Source organism: Eptesicus fuscus, chromosome 18 (genome assembly GCF_027574615.1).
Source record: "Eptesicus fuscus isolate TK198812 chromosome 18, DD_ASM_mEF_20220401, whole genome shotgun sequence".
In the NCBI taxonomy this organism is placed as follows: Eukaryota; Metazoa; Chordata; class Mammalia; order Chiroptera; family Vespertilionidae; genus Eptesicus; species Eptesicus fuscus.
This window is the reverse complement of record NC_072490.1, coordinates 34,922,662-34,939,542: the sequence shown is the minus strand read 5'-3', so window position 1 is coordinate 34,939,542 and position 16,881 is coordinate 34,922,662. Positions and strand designations below refer to the sequence as shown.

The following is a 16,881-nucleotide window of genomic DNA, read 5'->3' as shown; positions in this document are numbered from 1 at the left end:
TGCACTGGGCCTCTAGTAATAAATAAACAAACAAATAAATAAATAAATAAAATAAAAAATAGCCAGGTCAGGAGAAACTTGTACACTTCACAACGCGCTTTTGTTTCGCTCATCTAAGTCACTCACTGCAGACAGCCAGCGAGGGAGAAGGGGGGATTGAAATGCAGGTCTGACTCCTGGTGTGTGGTCCTTCACACTGCACCGGGCGCACAGCGGCTTGGGGTCCGCTGTCTGCAAGAGGGCGCTTCCTTACCCCCTGCATGCGGCAGCGTATACGTGTGCATTGAGAAAGCTGGGACCGGGGCAGGGGCAGGGGCAGGGGCAGGGTCCGGTAATAAGTCCGGTGGGCTCAGCGTCCCATCGCCCCAGGGGCGAGGACTGCAAGTCTTTAGACCAGGACTCCCCTAGCTGCTAGCAGCGTGCCATTGAACAAGTGACTTCGGGTCTCATCCGCAAATCGGGTCCTGCGGGATTGTTGTGAGAATTAAACGAGAACAGTAACCCGCATAACACCGGGGAGGACAGGAGAGGACACGCTGCCTCTGCTTCGCTCTTCGCGAGGGGCCAGCAGTAGGCGCAGAACCCCGCCACCCGACCCCACGGCCCGCTTTCAGGCTGCACGCATGCGCACTCAGCGAAGCCTCGGCGGGCGCGCCACGGGCTCTGCGGCTGCGCATTGGTCCAGTTTTGCGGCCGCACTACTTGACGGCAGAGGTGTCCGCCCCCCCGCCGGCCGGCGTTGTCGGGGTAACGGCGAGCGCGTGGGGTGGACGAAGGTAAGGCGCCAGGCCTAGGGGCGGGAGGCGCGCTGGGTCGCTGAGCGCGGTGGGCCCAGCCCCCGGCGCCGGGGCGAGGTGTCCCCGCTGCCGGAGACAGCCACTGCGGGAGCCTCGCGGGCCAGAGAGAAGGGTCCAGAGCCTTTCCCCGGGTTCCACAGCCCGACTGGGCCGGGAGGAGGAGCTAGGCTGCCGGGATGGACGCCTCTCCTCCCCCTCGTGCGCTCCGTACTTGCCTGTCTTCGTTCTTTCTGGAAATGTTCACGCCACGTCCCAGGGCTGGGGGTGTCGAGGTGCATCTGACCCCTCTCTGCCCGGGAAGAGCCTCAGCCGCTAGTGGGGTTGCTGGGGGTGGGGGTGGGGGTGGCGGGCACTGCAGGAAACCAGCAAAGGGGTAAGTTAAGATGGAGTTAGGACTTGGTTGGGCCCTTCACCCTTTTTGGCGTCGTTTGTTGCAGTTGCATCCTCCGCCTGGCTAGCACTTCCCCATGTTTAGCCCAGTGCGGTGCGCCTTCGCACAATCACCTGTTTCATCCTCACCACAGCCTTCAAAGGGTTATTGTTTGTTTATGTGTCTTAGTCTTAGGTTCCAACTGGAAAGCTCCCCAGAGGCAGGATTGTTTACCGCGTCCCTTTCATCCCTGCCTCCCCTTAGCCCCGAGGTGAGCAGTTGGAGTTCAAACGCTTCTTTAATTGGGAGAAGGGGAGCCTCGCAGGGTGGGAGGTTTTAGCCAGGCTTGTTAATAAGGCTAGGTGGGCCCAGGGAGTTGGAAGATTAAATGTAGTTTTTGTTTTGTTTGGATTGAACACCGAAAAGGTGTTAGCTTATCTGCTCAAGGGAAGAATAAAGAACAAGCCCCGCTTTTAATAGAAGAGTAAATATATTTAGCACTTCGGGCGTCTGGAATCAGGGATGCCCTGGATTGGGAAAGGAAAAGTTAACAACCTCTTACAGGTACAGAGCATCCAGCCCTTCTGAATCCCTTTCCTTGTCTGTACAATAGGGAATAGGGGCTGTTGGGATTAAGTGCGTTTGAATAGGCCATCCTGTAAGCAGTGGTTGGCAATTTGGGCTACATGTTGAAATCGCCAGGGTCCCACCCCAAGAATTTCTGATGTAATTGCAAGTAAGGCCTAAGCATTAGGAGTTTTAATTTACCGCCAGTGATTCTAAGGGCAGCTAAGCTTGAGAGCCACTATTATATGCCAACCCAGGTGAATGTTGTTAATTTCTCTTCTCATTTGTCATAACCTACACTGTCTCCAAGTCTAAACCAAACAACCTTCGCATCCCAAACTCCCTGACAACTGACCCAGTCCTTCCTGTCCATCTGTGGGTGGTTCAGACATGGGTCTTCTTCTAGGCCAGTCTCCCTGCCTTACAAACCTCACATCTTCCCTAACAATGGGGCTTTGGGACAACGCCTCGCTCCCCGTAAGCCTGGGTTTCTGTGTCTGTGAAATCAGGGTAGTAGTACCCGCCTGTGTAGCATACAGCATTGTACCTACCGATGATGGTTACCTCTTCTCATGTTACTCACCTCCCACATCTTACATCATACGGTTCTCCTGTCATGGCACTAAAGAAACATTTCCTAAATGCCTATTGCAGATTTTGAGAATAGCAAATTCAGTCCTTTCTCCCCTTCTTTGCCTTCCAAGGTCAGCACAAGGCAATTCTTCCACAAAACTATGAAGCTAGAGATCATCTTGTCTTGTTGAATTTTTAAAATAACAGCTTTCTTGAGAGAGCATTCACATACCATAACATTCACCTTTGTAAAATGTACAACTCAGTGCTTTTATTATATTCGCAGAGTTATGCAGCCAGCACAACAATCTAAACATTTTCATCACTCTCAAAATAAACTCTATACCTATTAGCGGTCACTCCAACATTTCTCCCTTCCCCCAGCACCTGCAATTGCTAACCTAATTTGTGTCTCTATGGATTTGCTTATTCTGGACATTTCATATTAATGGTTTTATACATACGGTATGTGGTCTTTCGTGACTGACTTCTTTTACTTAGCATAATGGTTTCATGGTTCATCATGCACATTGTAGCATGTATCAGTACTTCATTCTTTTATTATTGACTAGTGGCCTGGTGCACAAAATTTGTGCAAGGGGGGAGGAGGGGTGTCCCTCAGCCTGGCCTGTACCCTCTCCAATCTGGGACCCCTCGGAAGATGTCCGACTGCCGGTTTAGGCCAGATCCCACAGGGACCGCTGGCTCCTAACCACTCACCTGCCTGCCTGCCTGATCACCCCTAACCACTCTGACTGCTGGCCTGCTCACCCCCAACTGCCCCCCCCCCGCCGGCCTTCTTGCCCCCAACTGCCCCCCCCCCGCCGGCCTTCTTGCCCCCAACTGCCCCCACTTGCTGGCCTCATCGCCCCCAATGGCCCTCCCCTGCCAGCCTGCTCGCCACCAACTGCCCCCCCCCCCCCACCGGCCTGCTCACCTCCAACTGCTCCCCCCTGCCAACCTGCTCGCCCCCAACTGGCCCCCCCCTTGCCGGCCTGCTCGCCCCCAACTGCCCCCCTGCCAGCCTGATCACCCCCAACTGCCCTCCCCTCCTGGCCTGATCACCCCTAACCACCTCTGCCTCGGCCCCGCCACCATGGCTTTGTCTGGAAGGACGTCCAGAAGGTCTCCTGGTCTAATTAGCATATTACCCTTTTATTAGTATAGATAATATTCCATTATATGGCTATCCTATATTTTGTTGATTCATTCATCTGTTGATGGATATTTGGGTGGTTTTCACTTTTTGGCTTTTATGTTAACATTCACATACAAATTTTTGTGTGAACATGTTTTCACTTTTTTATATCTGTACCCAGGAGTGGAATTGCTGGATCATATGGTTATTCTGTGGTTAACATTTGGGTAACTACCAGGCTGTGTTTCTAGTCCTGTTCAATTTGAAGATGAAGAAACTGGGCTCAGAGAGCTTAAGTGGGTTGTGAAGGTCACACAATAATAATGGCATCTTTGTATATATGGAAGACCTACTAGGAGCCAAATTCTTTTTTTTTTTAAAAATATATTTATTGATTTCAGAGAGGAAGGGAGAGGGAGAGAAAGATAGAAACATCAGTGAAGAGAATCACCGATCAGCCGCCTCCTGCACGCCCCCCACTGAGGATCAAGCCCACAACCAGGGCATGTGCCCCTAACCGGAATCGAACCCGGGACCCTTCAGTCCACAGGCCCACGCTCCATCCACTGAGCCAAACCAGCTAGGGCAGGAGCCAAATTCTTGATGTGCATGCTGTCCACATGGGCAGAGATGACACTAGATTCTGGTTATTGAGGTTTTGTGAAAAACTGTTTTGTTTTGGCAAGAAATCTATCACATACACTTGGAATAGAGTACAGAGTTGGTTTTCTAAAAATATATTTTTATTGATTTCAGAGAGGATGGGAGAGGGAGAGAAAGATAGAAACAAACTATATAATAAAAGGCTAATATGCAAATCAACCTAATGGCAGAACGACTGGTCACTATGACTTGCACTGACCACCAGGGGGCAGACACTCAATGCAGGAGCTCCCCCCTGGTAGTCAGTGCGCTCCCACAGGGGGAGCCTCTCCCGCCTCTGCAGCAGCACTAAGGATGTCTGACTGCCAGCTTAGGCCTTCTCCCCCTGGGCCTAAGCCAGTGATGGGCAACCTTTTGAGCTTGGTGTGTCAAACTTCACCAAAAAACTGAGCATAACTCAGGTAGTGTGTCACTTTGAGGAAAAAACATTATTTCGCAAATGTTTCATCCTCGGCATGCGGCCGCCTCAGCGGCCGCATGTCATCAGAAATGGCTACGCGTGTCAGTGCTGACACGCATGTCATAGGTTCGCCATCACTGGCCTAAGCCATCAGTCGGACATCCCTCAAGGGCTCGCGGACTATGAGAGGGCTCAGGCCGGGTTAAGGGACCCCTCCCTCCAACCCCCTGAGTGCACAAATTTCGTGCACTGGGCCTCTAGTCAATGATAAGAGAGAATCATTGACTGGCTGCCTCCTACAACTGGGGATCGAGGACTGCAACCTGGGCATGTGCCCTGACTGGGAATCAAACCATGATCTTCTGGTTCATAGGTCAATGCTCAACCACTGAGCCACACTGGCCTGGCAAGAGTTCTTGCCATCAAGTGTCATACCTCAGTATTGCTTATTTAGAGTACATTCGCCATCAGAAAGGGGAAAATCCTAAACAAACCAGACAAATTAAAACATAACTTTTCATTTCACATGTTTGAGAGGATTTAAATTGGAAGTTCTTGAAGTTAGCCATTAAGTATTTTCTTTAAAAAAAATAAAATTCCAAATGTAATATATACAAGTCAAATATTAACCAGAGGTTAAATTATAAAAGTGAAAGTCTCATAAAAGTCTGAATTGCTCCTGGAAATCCCTAGAAATTTTCTCACTAGAGATCAATGTCCTGCCTCAGAAAAGCTAATACAGTATTGCTTAAGCTTAAAATAAATTGCTATTTCTACAGTTGCATACCAAAGAGTTGACTTAGGTTGAGGAATATGTCAGCAAGTGAAAATCTAGTTAAGATACCCTTGGAAGAAAATCTCTTAATTGCCCATTAACATGTAGTATACATAGTTTTGTTATGAATGCTGTAGTGTGTATACTATGTGTACAGTCATGCTCAGTATGTGATCACATTGAGGGATCTTAGAAATTATTCTAGCATTTTGCTGCTTGGAGTACTTTGGCAGTTCTATGAAGGTTCTGACTTGCTGATCTTATTTTTCACCGTTATCTTTGTAACTGATTTATCAATTTCTCTGACTTCCTTGATCTGTGTTTTTCTTTGTCCTCATTTTATTCCTCAACTTCTTTGAGAAGGTGGATAAAGACATTATACATTGGACAAAGCTTTTAATTTTTTTTTTTTTTTGAATGGTCATGAGTCCTTAAGACCACTCACCTTCCTTTCTCAGCTTTGGCCACTTTCATTGGCTGTGTCAGACTTGGTTACATCCCCTGCCCAGTGGGATGTTGGCTTTGAATGGAGGAGGCACCTAAATGATTAGTCCTACTTCTTTCTTTGTGAGGGTTTGGAGCCATGCACTTTACACATGCGTAAAAGGGCTCCACTCTATCTTCAAGCAGCAGACATGCTCTCAGCTTAAATCGAGTCTAGACCCAGGACTGAGGGAGCAGCAGATTCAAGTCTTCTGTCTCATTCTAGGGTGTCTGCACATCGCTTGGGGTGGCTGGCCAATCTCTTGCACTGTTTACATTTTTTCCCCTTGGATATGGTTGAGTTTTCCTAAGTTAAATGCATCCACCATGGCTCTGTGTTTTTATCACACAATACACTCAACTCTACTTCCTTCCTTTAGCCATTATTGAATTGCAGCCTGTTAGGTGCTTGTTTTGTCTCAGACTGAGTGTAAGGCCTGGAAGGGAGAGGTACTGACTTCAGCTTCCTTTACTCCCTCCTACTGCTGAGTGCACAGTAAGTAATCCCACAATTCTCCATAACCCTTTAGCTTCTAGCCTTGAGAAACAGCCTTCAGACAAAGGGGGACAGATGCTACCTGTGCTTACAGCAGAACCTGGAGCGAAGAGCATGGGCTTTGGAGTTCAACAAACCTGGGATGGTCGTCTGGAAGGATGTCCAGAAGGTCGTTCGGCTGTTTGGTCTAATTAGCATATTAGCTCTTTATTATATGGGACTAGTGCACCTTGAAAGGAACTGTGGGCCACGAAGCTGTGGTGGGCACAGGGGCCCATCCTCCACGCCCCCGGCCGGGCCCCTCCCGCCGCACCCCTGGTCCCCTGTCTGCCGGCAGCCCCGCTCCCAGGTACTGAAGGCGCTGGCCCTGCTCGCACCCGCTGACGACACGGAGCGATTGGGGCCGGCGCCAGCAGCAGATGCAGCAGATGCGAGCAGGGCCGGTGCCGTCAGCGGGTGCAAGCAGTGGCTCCGGCACAGGCTGCAGGTGCGAATGGGGCTGGTGCCGGCAGCAGGTGTGAGAGCCGGGTGGGACCACAGCGTGCGGGAACAAAGAATTTTCAGTAACCACCAGAGGCTCACCCTGATGACAGCAACTGGTGCCCTGCCTTGGTCTGGCGCCCCCGCTCACCTGCTCCTCCATTCTGCCGCGGCCCATGCCTGCCATGTTCCGCACTCTGCCGCTTGCTACTGATGCCTGCCCGCCATGTTCCACATGTGTCCCTGATGGTCAGCACACGTCATAGCAACCAATTTTTCAGTTCTGCCATTCGGTCTATTTGCATATTAGGGTTTTATATATATAGATCTTGAACCTGAATCCATTTCCTCATCTATATAATGATGTTGGTAGTGCTCATTCCATAATACTAATTATAGCAAATACACACATAGCCCTCACTACGAACTGGGTACTCTTCTAAGCACTTTATGGATCTTAACTGTAACATAGAGGGTTGTTGTTTTCCATTCTTATTTTGCAGATGAGGAAACCAAGGCACAGAGAGATTAAGTAACCTTTGCCCACAGTCACGACTAGGAAGTAGCGAAGCCAATTCCATTCCAATTGGAGGTACATAATGGACGCTTAATTGGGAATTGCTGCTGTCATTTTTAGTTATCAATTTACCTTAAAAATTGGAAGATGATTGCTTGGCCGGTGTGGGTCAGTGGTTGAGCATTGACCTATGAACTAGGAGGTCACGGTTTGATTCCAGGTCAGAGCACATGCCCGGGTTTCGGGCTTAATCTCCAGTTGGGGTGTTTAGGAGGCAGCCGATGAATGATTCTCATCATTGATCTTTCTATTGTTCTCTCCCTCTCCCTTCCTCTCTGAAATCCATACACTTTTTTTTTTTTAATTGGAAGATGATTGACATAATGTTTGGAATGTATTTTAATATTCCCCCCCCCCTTTTTTTTTAAATGAAGTGCTCACTAGATTTAATTCTTTGAGAACAGGGTCTCTTAGTTTTACCTTTATATCCCCAGCACCTCTGATACTAGGAGCCTCTGATAGGTACTCCGTAAAAGTCTATTGGCTGAGTGAAAGAATGGGAGGAATCCTAATAGGCAGGAATCCTGTTGTGCTGGCTTTTAGGAGACTTTTGCGTAGCAATGTGACTTTTTGGGCATATCACTAGGCCTCAGTCTTGTCAGCTGTAGTTAGAAATAATGCCACTGACTTCTTGGGCATTGTTGTAGGAATTAATTGAGATATTCTAGGTGAATGAGATTTGCACTGCTTTTACAAAATATTCTTGTGACTCTGTGTCTTTTAGTTCACTGCTTTATAAATATTTTACATTTCCCATAGACCTAGGTTTTCTGAGCCTAGGTATAAGTGTACTCACTTTTTTTTTTTTTATCAGTGTAGTTATTGATTGACTGTTTCTTTCTCTTCATTGTATTCTTTAAAGAACAGTTACACTTGAAAAATGGCAGAAGCCTTTTTCCATGCCCCAAAGAGGAAAAGAAGAGTGTACGAGAATTATGAGTCTCCATTTCCGATCCCTTTTGGTCAGAAAGACTTCAAAATATTCCGTGCTGAAATGATAAACAACAATGTAATTGTGAGGAACACAGAAGATATTGAGCAGCTGTATGGGAAAGTAAGTACAAGGGGCCCTGGCACAGCTACTTCCTGACAACCTGGAGCCAGCTGTCCTTCCTCCTCCTCTCCATCCACTCCCAAAACAAACCATAAATGACCCATATTCTTTTCTTGCTATTTAGTCTCCTGTAGGAACACTGCAGTTTGACTCAGGTGCCCTAAAGGCATATATTATGAGGATAACTGCCCCACCCTGGACCCACGTTTCAGCAATGAAGTAGGGTCAGTAACATTGACCCTTCTTATCTTTCAGTTATAAAAAGCAATGCACATTCATTGTGTTAAAAAAAAAAAAATTCATGCCCTAACCGGTTTGGCTTAGTGGATAGAGCATCAGCCTGCGGACTGAAGGGTCCCAGGTTCGATTCCAGTCAAGGGCATGTACCTTGGTTGCGGGCACATCCAAAGTAGGGAGTGTGCAGGAGGCAGCTGAATCAATGTTTCTCTCTCATCGATGTTTCTAACTCTCTATCCGTCTTCCTCTCCCTTCCTCCTATAAAAAATCAATAAAATATATATTTTTAAAAATTTCATGCAGTTTATAGAAATTAAATTATTGGGTAAAAAGTTAAAATTCCCCCACTTACTCCCATTCCATCCCCAGAGGTAACCAGAGTGGCATATTGTCCTGGCTCAGGGACAGATCAGATGAAGCTCCAGCATGTACTCTGGCTCCGCATCCGCTCTCTCGAGTTGGGGACCTCTGCTTAGCTAAGGACAAGTTGTATAGTTTTGCTGATTTCTGTTGATGATAGGTTAGGGTTGAGATTGGTAACTTGCTCCCCTCCCTGCCCCTCAGAGCCAGTTCATCAGTGGGCACTTTTTTAAACAGCTTTATTGAGGTATAATTTACAGCCATAAAATGCACCCATTGTAAGTGTACAATTCAGTGATTGTAATAAACTCATAGAGTTGCACAACCACCACCACAATCCCATTTTGGAGCCTTCCCTCCACACAGAAAGTTCCTTCATGCCCATCGCCCTTAATCCCTGCTCCACTCCAGCCTAAGGCACCCAGCGACCCACTGCCTGTCTATAAATGTGCCCTCTTTAGACATTTTTATAAATATATAGGTTTTTCCCTGGCCAGGTGGCTCAGTTGGAGCGTCATCCTGTACACCAAAAAAGGTTGCCAGTCCTATTCCTGGTCAGGGCACATATCTAGGTTGCAGGTTTGATCCCCAGTTGGGGCACATCCGTCAGGCAACTGATCAATGTTTATTTCTCACATCAGTATCTCTCTCTCTCCCCCTCTCCCTTCTTCTCCCTCTAAAATAATAAAAACATATCTTCAGGTGAGGATATATATATACACACATACACACACACACACACACACACACACACACACATATATATAGATATGTGTGTGTGTGTGTGTGTATATGTGCATATGTATACACACACACACACACACACACACACACACAGATGTTGGTTTTAACCACCTTCCCAGAGTGGGATACAGTGGGTGGCATTGACCTTGGTTAGATGGAGGTCTAAGCCAAAGCCAGTCTATTCACATTTGTAATACATAACATTAAATAGGAGCTCTGTAAATTGCTATACACATTATTTATTCTGACTGTTAAATCTAGATGAGGGTAAAAGGTGTTTATTTTACTATCCTCTCAATTTCAGTTTTCTATGGGCTTAAATTAAGAAATGGGGGGGGGGGGGGCGGGCGGGGTAGAACCCATGTTGTTTTTGGAATCAGCAGGAAGGAGTACAAGAGAATCCAGGAAGCTTTTTTGTACCTGGTAGACTTGGTACCTGCTTTTAGACACATGCTCCTGCCTCTGCCTGCCCTGTCGCCTTCAGCTCATCAGACCTAGACTGAAATCATTAGTTATGAGGCAAAAGAGGTATACTAGAAACTTACCACAGAGATAAAACGCTAAGATCTGTATTTGTATTCATTAGATAATCAGAGGGAAGGTGTAAAGCTATGAAAAGTGGAATAAACTTTGTTAACTCAAATTGTGATTCTCCCTCAGCTAAAAAATTGATAACTAAAGATGAACTAACTTTATTTTCTCTCTTCCTGGAAGGGTTATTTTGGAAAAGGAATCCTGTCTAGAAGCCGTCCAAACTTCACAATTTCAGATCCCAAGCTGGTTGCTAAATGGAAAGGTAAACATGCATGTCATTCAGTTATTTTGGCAAAGTATTATTTTCTTTCATTTTTTATCTTGCACCTCGGATTATATCATAAAATTCTAGTGGAGAAGTAAGATGCACACTGACAATTTTACTGCTAAAAATAGTAGTTAGAATCATTCTAATAAAGGTGAAAAGGCTCTTATAATTGAAATGCGTTTTATCTAATTTCTGGAATTATCAAAAGTGTTATTCAGGCTTTGTTGTTAAGCATTGCCTAGAAGAGTATTGTGCATGTGGAAGGTGGTGATAATTAGGTACCTGCTCACCTGAATGCAAAATGAGTTTTATTTCTAGAGTTAGAATTTACAGCAATAACTTTAACAACATTGATGTATTTGTTAAAACATAGTAATGTGTGTACTCACTTGCTGGTCCTCTTTAATTTATAAATCTTTTAGTGTATTTCTCTAGGAAAGTCTTATGGTAATTACATAGCCAATATCAGGTTAAAACATAATTAGAAAGGATTTTTTTAATCTTCATCTGAGGATATGCCTTTCATTGATTTTTAGAACAAGAAAGGAAGGGAGAGAGAGCGAATTATCGATGTGAGAGAGAAACATTGATCGGTTGCCTCCATAGATGCCCCTAAGGGGATTGGACCCACACCGTGTACCCTGACCAGGAATTGAATCCATGGCCCTCGGTGCACGAGACAATGCTCCAGCCAACTGAGCCACACCAGGCAGGGCTAGAAAGAATTTTTAAAAACATTATATTGTAAACACACACACACACACACACACACACACACACACACTCACTCACACTCATACACACACACACAAAAACTCTACTGAGATATCACTTCAGCAGTTAGATTGGCAAAAATCCAAAAGTCTGACCATTGGTGAAGCCCTGAGAAACACTCTCATGCGTTGCTGGTAGGAGTAATTCTTGAAATAAAAAAGAGTCTGTATATCAAGTTGGTGGTATAGCCACAAGGGGGAAACTATTTTGAATGACTTCAAAACATGATAATTTGACTATTCAATTCTAATGGGATAGACTTTCCGTCAGTTATCTCTTGCTATAGTGTTATTTAACAAACCACCCCAAATTTCCATGGCTTTCAGTAGCAACCAAATTGCTTACAAGTGCATAGGTTTGCTGGGTAGGTGTGCTGATCTTGGCTGGATGGGCTCATCCTTATGTTAGTCATGGGTCAGCTGGCTGCTCTAATGGGTCTAGTCCAGTAATGGATCTAGCTGGACTCACTGATTGTCTGGTTGGCTGTCAGCTGGTCTATGATGGCCTCAACTGGGATGAGGTGGGGTGCGGGGGGGCACCATGTGTGTCATCCTCTGGCAAGCTCTCCCAGGTATGTCCTCATAGTTATGGTGGAGGGTCAAGAGCAAGCCCAGTGTGCCGGTGCTTTCCAGGCCTCTGCTTGCATCATGCTTGCTGAGACTTCACTGGCCCAGCGTCAAAGGGTTTGGCAGATGGCAGACCTGAAGAATTGGGGCAATCAACCTGCCATATACTCTAAAGAAAGAAAGAGCTACAAAATAATCTTTACATTGTTTTCAGCAAGTATTTTATGGGTTGTAGTGTTGTTACAGTTATGCTGAGCCTGTGATATGTATATTGTGTAATTAAGCAAATCAGTAATTTTGATGGTGTGGTTAAGAGCAGCCAGGATTTTTTTAGATGTACCAGGAAGCAAGGAAGCTACCATAAACTACTAGGCTTATTTCCAAAGAGGCTTCTACTGGCCATGGAAACATTTGGGCATCGATAAGAATAATGCTACAATTTATTTTAAAATGTATTCATTCATAATAATACCACCAAAATGCTTGAATCCTTTAATTCATACTGACACAGGCCAGAAGAAATTCATCAGTCACTTGTGGAGGATACATCATTTGGAAAACTGTAATATATCTGCCCCATAATGTGTATGTCTTTAAGTGCCAAGGTGCTTAGACTTCCGTTTACAACTGGCTTCCTGTGCTGTGTGGGCATGCACGCCCCACCCTGTCCTTGTAAGTGGAATCATATGGTGTTTGTCTTTCTGTGTCTGACTGACTTCACTCAGCAGAATACCCTCTAGGTCCATCCATGTTGTCTAAAACACACGCCATTAGGTGACCCGATAAACATTTTAGGTGGAAAGACTCCTCCAACCAGATACCCAGAACTAGAAATAGAGCCCAGAACTCCCAATCCCTATCCAAAACCCTGGCTGAGTAGCTCAGTTGGTTAGAGAGTCACCTGGTATGCAGATTCACACCCAAACACCACCATGAAACTTACTGTAACAGCCCTTCTTACAGGCACAGCATTCACTGAAGATGCCGTAGGTAGCACGGGGCAATGAGGGTAACGTGTATAATGTTAGGGCCTCTGTATTCTCATCTGAAACTTGAGAGCATGAGCCTTCAGAGGTGGCAGAAAGGATGCCTCTTGCACGCCATCCTGCTTAGCTGCAGTGTTGAGTTGAGAAGGATTCCGAGGTCACATCTGAGCCCAGCAAGAGCACTGATTGGTCAGCTGCGCCTGCCAGGGGTTTGCGTGCAGGGAGTGATGGCATGTAAAGCACGTATTTGCCATTGCTGGTTGGACAGTCAGCCTTCTAGGTGTGTGATTTTGTGGATGTTGAAATGCTCTTAGTGTTTTCTAGGTTTTCGGTGTTTTTGCTCCTTAAGGAAAATTTGTCTGAATTAATGGAACTTCTTTGTTGTTACAGATATGAAGACAAATATGCCTATAATCACATCAAAGAAGTAAGTCATGGTGAACTGCAGCCTTGGTCAAAATTATGGCTTAAATCGGGCCTATTTTTAGATAACCTTTTCTGATGTGGTAGTTCCTGCCCTTTTTTTCTTTTCTTTTTTTTTTTTTTTTGGAATAGTCATTGAAATGTGTCTGAATTTAATGTGAATCAAATATTTGAAATGTACTAAGTTTATTTTTAAAAATAATCCTAAACCAAATCCTTTGCAAGTTGAATTCCTTCCAGAATCTGAACAACTGCCCCGTAATGTGTATGTCTTTAAGTGCCAAGGTGCTTAGACTTCCGTTTACAACTGGCTTCCTGTGCTGTGTGGGCATGCACGCCCGACCCTGTCCTTGCTCTACACGTGCAGGGTTAGAGAAAGGCTTTCGCCCAGGCTCTTCCTCGTCCACTCTAGTGCGACTCCTTCCCCTGGGCTTGGCTCACGCTGTTCCCGTTTCCTGGAACATTTCTCCCTCACCCTGCACACACGCACACAGCCTGGCTTTCTCCACACTCCACACATAGCCTACTGAGTTTCTCTCCTCACCACCACCCTGCCCTCCGCTGAGTTGGGGGCCATTCCTCCAGCTCCCGTGGAGTCTGCTTTGGGGCCCCTCACTGCACGGTCGGTCACGCACCAACAGTTAGAATGTCAGTTCTTGGAGAGCAGGGACCACGTCTGGTTCCTCTCGGCAGCCCCAGCACTCAGTGTTCCCTCGGTAGGTAGGCTCTTGTTGACTTATGTTAGTCCTTCTAAGTCCTCCTCGGCCCCGAGGAGCAGCTCGAGTCGCATCTCCTCTAGGAAGCCTTTTAAAACCACGCAGCCCACAGTGGTTTCCCATCTTGCTTCTGCGTGTTCGACAGGATCTGGGAGCCCCTTTTGTTTACCTGCCCAGCAACCCCGTGGCCAGATGAGTGTCTGGGAGGCTGTGGCACCAGGGAGATCTCAGTGGCTGCTTTGGCTAAGACTGCAGGCTGGGCATAGGGGTGGGGCCCCAGACTGTGGGAGGGGCCTGCTAAGAACCTGGCAGAACCCGCATCCCAGGAGGGCTGCAGTATAGGCAGGTTGCTGCAACCAACACTGAGACCAAGAAACCGAAGAGAAGCCCACCCTCAGCTGTCTCCTGATTAGGCTGGCAGTCAAGCCAGTTTGAGGATGTAAGTTTCTGAATGTCATCTACCTGAGGGTTATCCCTCGTAATCTCTGCAGTGTAATATTCCAAGGATGTTATTGATCCTTGTATCGGTTCCCTAGGGCTGCCATAACAGTACCACAAACTTGAGTGGCTTAGAAGAACAGAAATTTATTCTCACAGATCTGGAGACCAGAAATCCAGAACCCAGGCACGCAGGGCTGTGCTCCCTCAGACAGCTCTAGGGGAGGATCCTTCCATGCCTCATGTTAGCTTCTGGTTGTGGCCAACATCACCATCCTCCTCATTATGGCCAATGGGTTCTGGTTGCTCCAACAGTGCCAGTTACTGGTCTGTATACCTGTGTCACCTCAGTTCGTCTTAAGAAACCTTTCAGGTAGGTGTAGTCATTCCCATCCCGTACATGGGAATCTGCAGGTATCTTGCCCAAGATTACGTGAGAGTAAGCCAGAAAGTCCAGCTCGAGCCTGAAAGGAATTGACCATAATGAGAATACAGTTTTGTATGCTGGCATTTCTGAAATATGTTGCTTGTGCTAGGTCCCATGCTAATAACATGTTTATGGATTGTCTCCGTAAATCCTTCCATCCCCTCTGTGAGGTAGGTCCTGTTACTTCCTGTCTTTGACAGGTGAGGAAACAGAACCAGAGGAGGTTAAACTTGCTCAAGGCTAGTACTTACACCTAAGCAGACTGACTCAAAACCAGTTTGCTGTGAACTTCCAGTGATAAAGGGACATTAAGCAAGAAGATGGTAGAGAAGGGCATTCTATGGAAATGGAAGAGGTGTGCTCAAGGCATAGAAACACGAGGAGCTGAGGCATGTTCAAGTGGTACCATCTGTGTTGTTGCCCTAAAATGGGTCTGCTTTTCATCAGTCTCATTCCTGTTTCTAATCAGAGCTGCTGCCACCTTTTCCTTCTGCCACTCTCCCCTATGTTTTCTGACTTTCACTTTTCTTTTCCTGCCGTTTCTCCAGCAGTGTTTGGGGTTAATTGCAGTAGGATTTGGCTTTTGAAGGCATTGCCAGCCAATTAGAGGACACCTGTTCTATGACCCATATGCCATATGTCTTGTCATTTGTGCATCTGGCTGTTTTCATCACCAGTCTTACTTAGAGTCTTTCTTCTCCATACTTTTATAGCCACTTTCTCATTTGCGCTTTCATAAATGAACATCTGAGGTCATTCTGAGACAAATGCAGGCATGATTCTGGCATCTGTCAGAAAAGCAAAAAGAGGCTGGAGGTGCTCAGTGGCTTAGCTGAGAATCGCGGAAGTGCCAACTGCAGAACGTGAAGTGCAGTCCTTGTCCCCACATGGCCCCTGCCCTCGAAGAGCAGTTAATTAAGGTGTACATTTCCATTCATTAAAATGTCATTTGCATTTCAATGTGATATATATTGAGTCAAATGTTTTTATTTTTCAAGTCTCCCTAAAAACCCCGCAATCATATAGTAACACTTATTTATTGAGCACTTGCTACATCCTGAGCACTTCACATGTCTTGTCTCCTTAAACCCCTGCAACAACTCCGTGAGGTCGGTACAGTGACCCCTGGTTCACAGAAGAACTGAACCTTAGGAAGGGACATAACTAGTGCAAGACCATGAGGGAGTGAGGGTTTGAACTCACATCTGCCTTGGCCACTCTTTCGCAGAGAGCAGAGCAGTGACCTGTGTGTGCTGTCTCTCTCTATTGCAGATCTTCTGCTCAAAGCGGGGAACTGTTGAATCTTTAATTCTGTGCTTCTTTTATATATTTTGAGTCAAGGAATTTGATAAAAGTGGATCCCTTCCCCAGAAAAATATACATGGACACAAAGATTTGTGTTCAAATGAAGAAGATTTATAGACCCATAAAAGCATTGAACCAATGCTTTAAGTGATATGAAGAGCAAAGATTCTTTTTAGATCTCCCGGGTGAAAGTTTTAACTGCATGCATCAGTGACCATACTTTTCATACAGGTGAAAGGCATCTCGCTGTTGTATGGGCAGCTACATTTTTTTGCCCTGGTTATAAAAAGTAGTACATAACATGATCCTTCTGCGGCAGTAGTACCATTTCCCCATCTTATGGGTAGAAAAACTGAAGCAGGGAGAAGTAATTGGCTTTGTCACACAGTTATAAATGTCAGAATCAGGGCTGACCACAAAATGTGCAAGCCAGAGTCCATGTATGTCATTGCCTCATCATCCTGTTTTTTCAGTGTTAGAGTAGCCTTGCCAGGTTTTAATTTTTAAATCTAAGAGACTTCCCAATATATAGGAATGCATGTTCATCCCCATGTAGAATAAGCAGGATGTGGACAGTTTGGAGATTCTTCTGATGAATTAGGATTAAGCAGCCACAGATCTCTTTTTCAAATACTCCAGAAGCCACTTTCCTTGTTTAACTGTGTGTGGGATGTAGCAGTTTATAAGCTATGACATAGTCATCCCTATGCAGACAAAATACTCAAGGTTA

The 16,881-nt window shown here is 46.0% G+C and overlaps 1 protein-coding gene across 1 annotated transcript in view; it reads left to right on the top strand.

The window, feature by feature from the left end:
• Positions 1–1,376: 1,376 nt before the first annotated feature.
• Positions 1,377–16,881, top strand: part of TSEN2 (tRNA splicing endonuclease subunit 2) — a 39,241-nt gene continuing 23,736 nt past the window's right edge. The window contains exons 1-5 of the mRNA XM_054729624.1: positions 1,377–1,438; positions 7,246–7,334; positions 8,182–8,373; positions 10,429–10,510; positions 13,233–13,269. Coding sequence (XP_054585599.1) covers positions 8,200–8,373; positions 10,429–10,510; positions 13,233–13,269 — 293 coding nt within the window. The 5' untranslated portion in view covers positions 1,377–1,438; positions 7,246–7,334; positions 8,182–8,199. The remainder of the gene's footprint in view (positions 1,439–7,245; positions 7,335–8,181; positions 8,374–10,428; positions 10,511–13,232; positions 13,270–16,881) is intronic.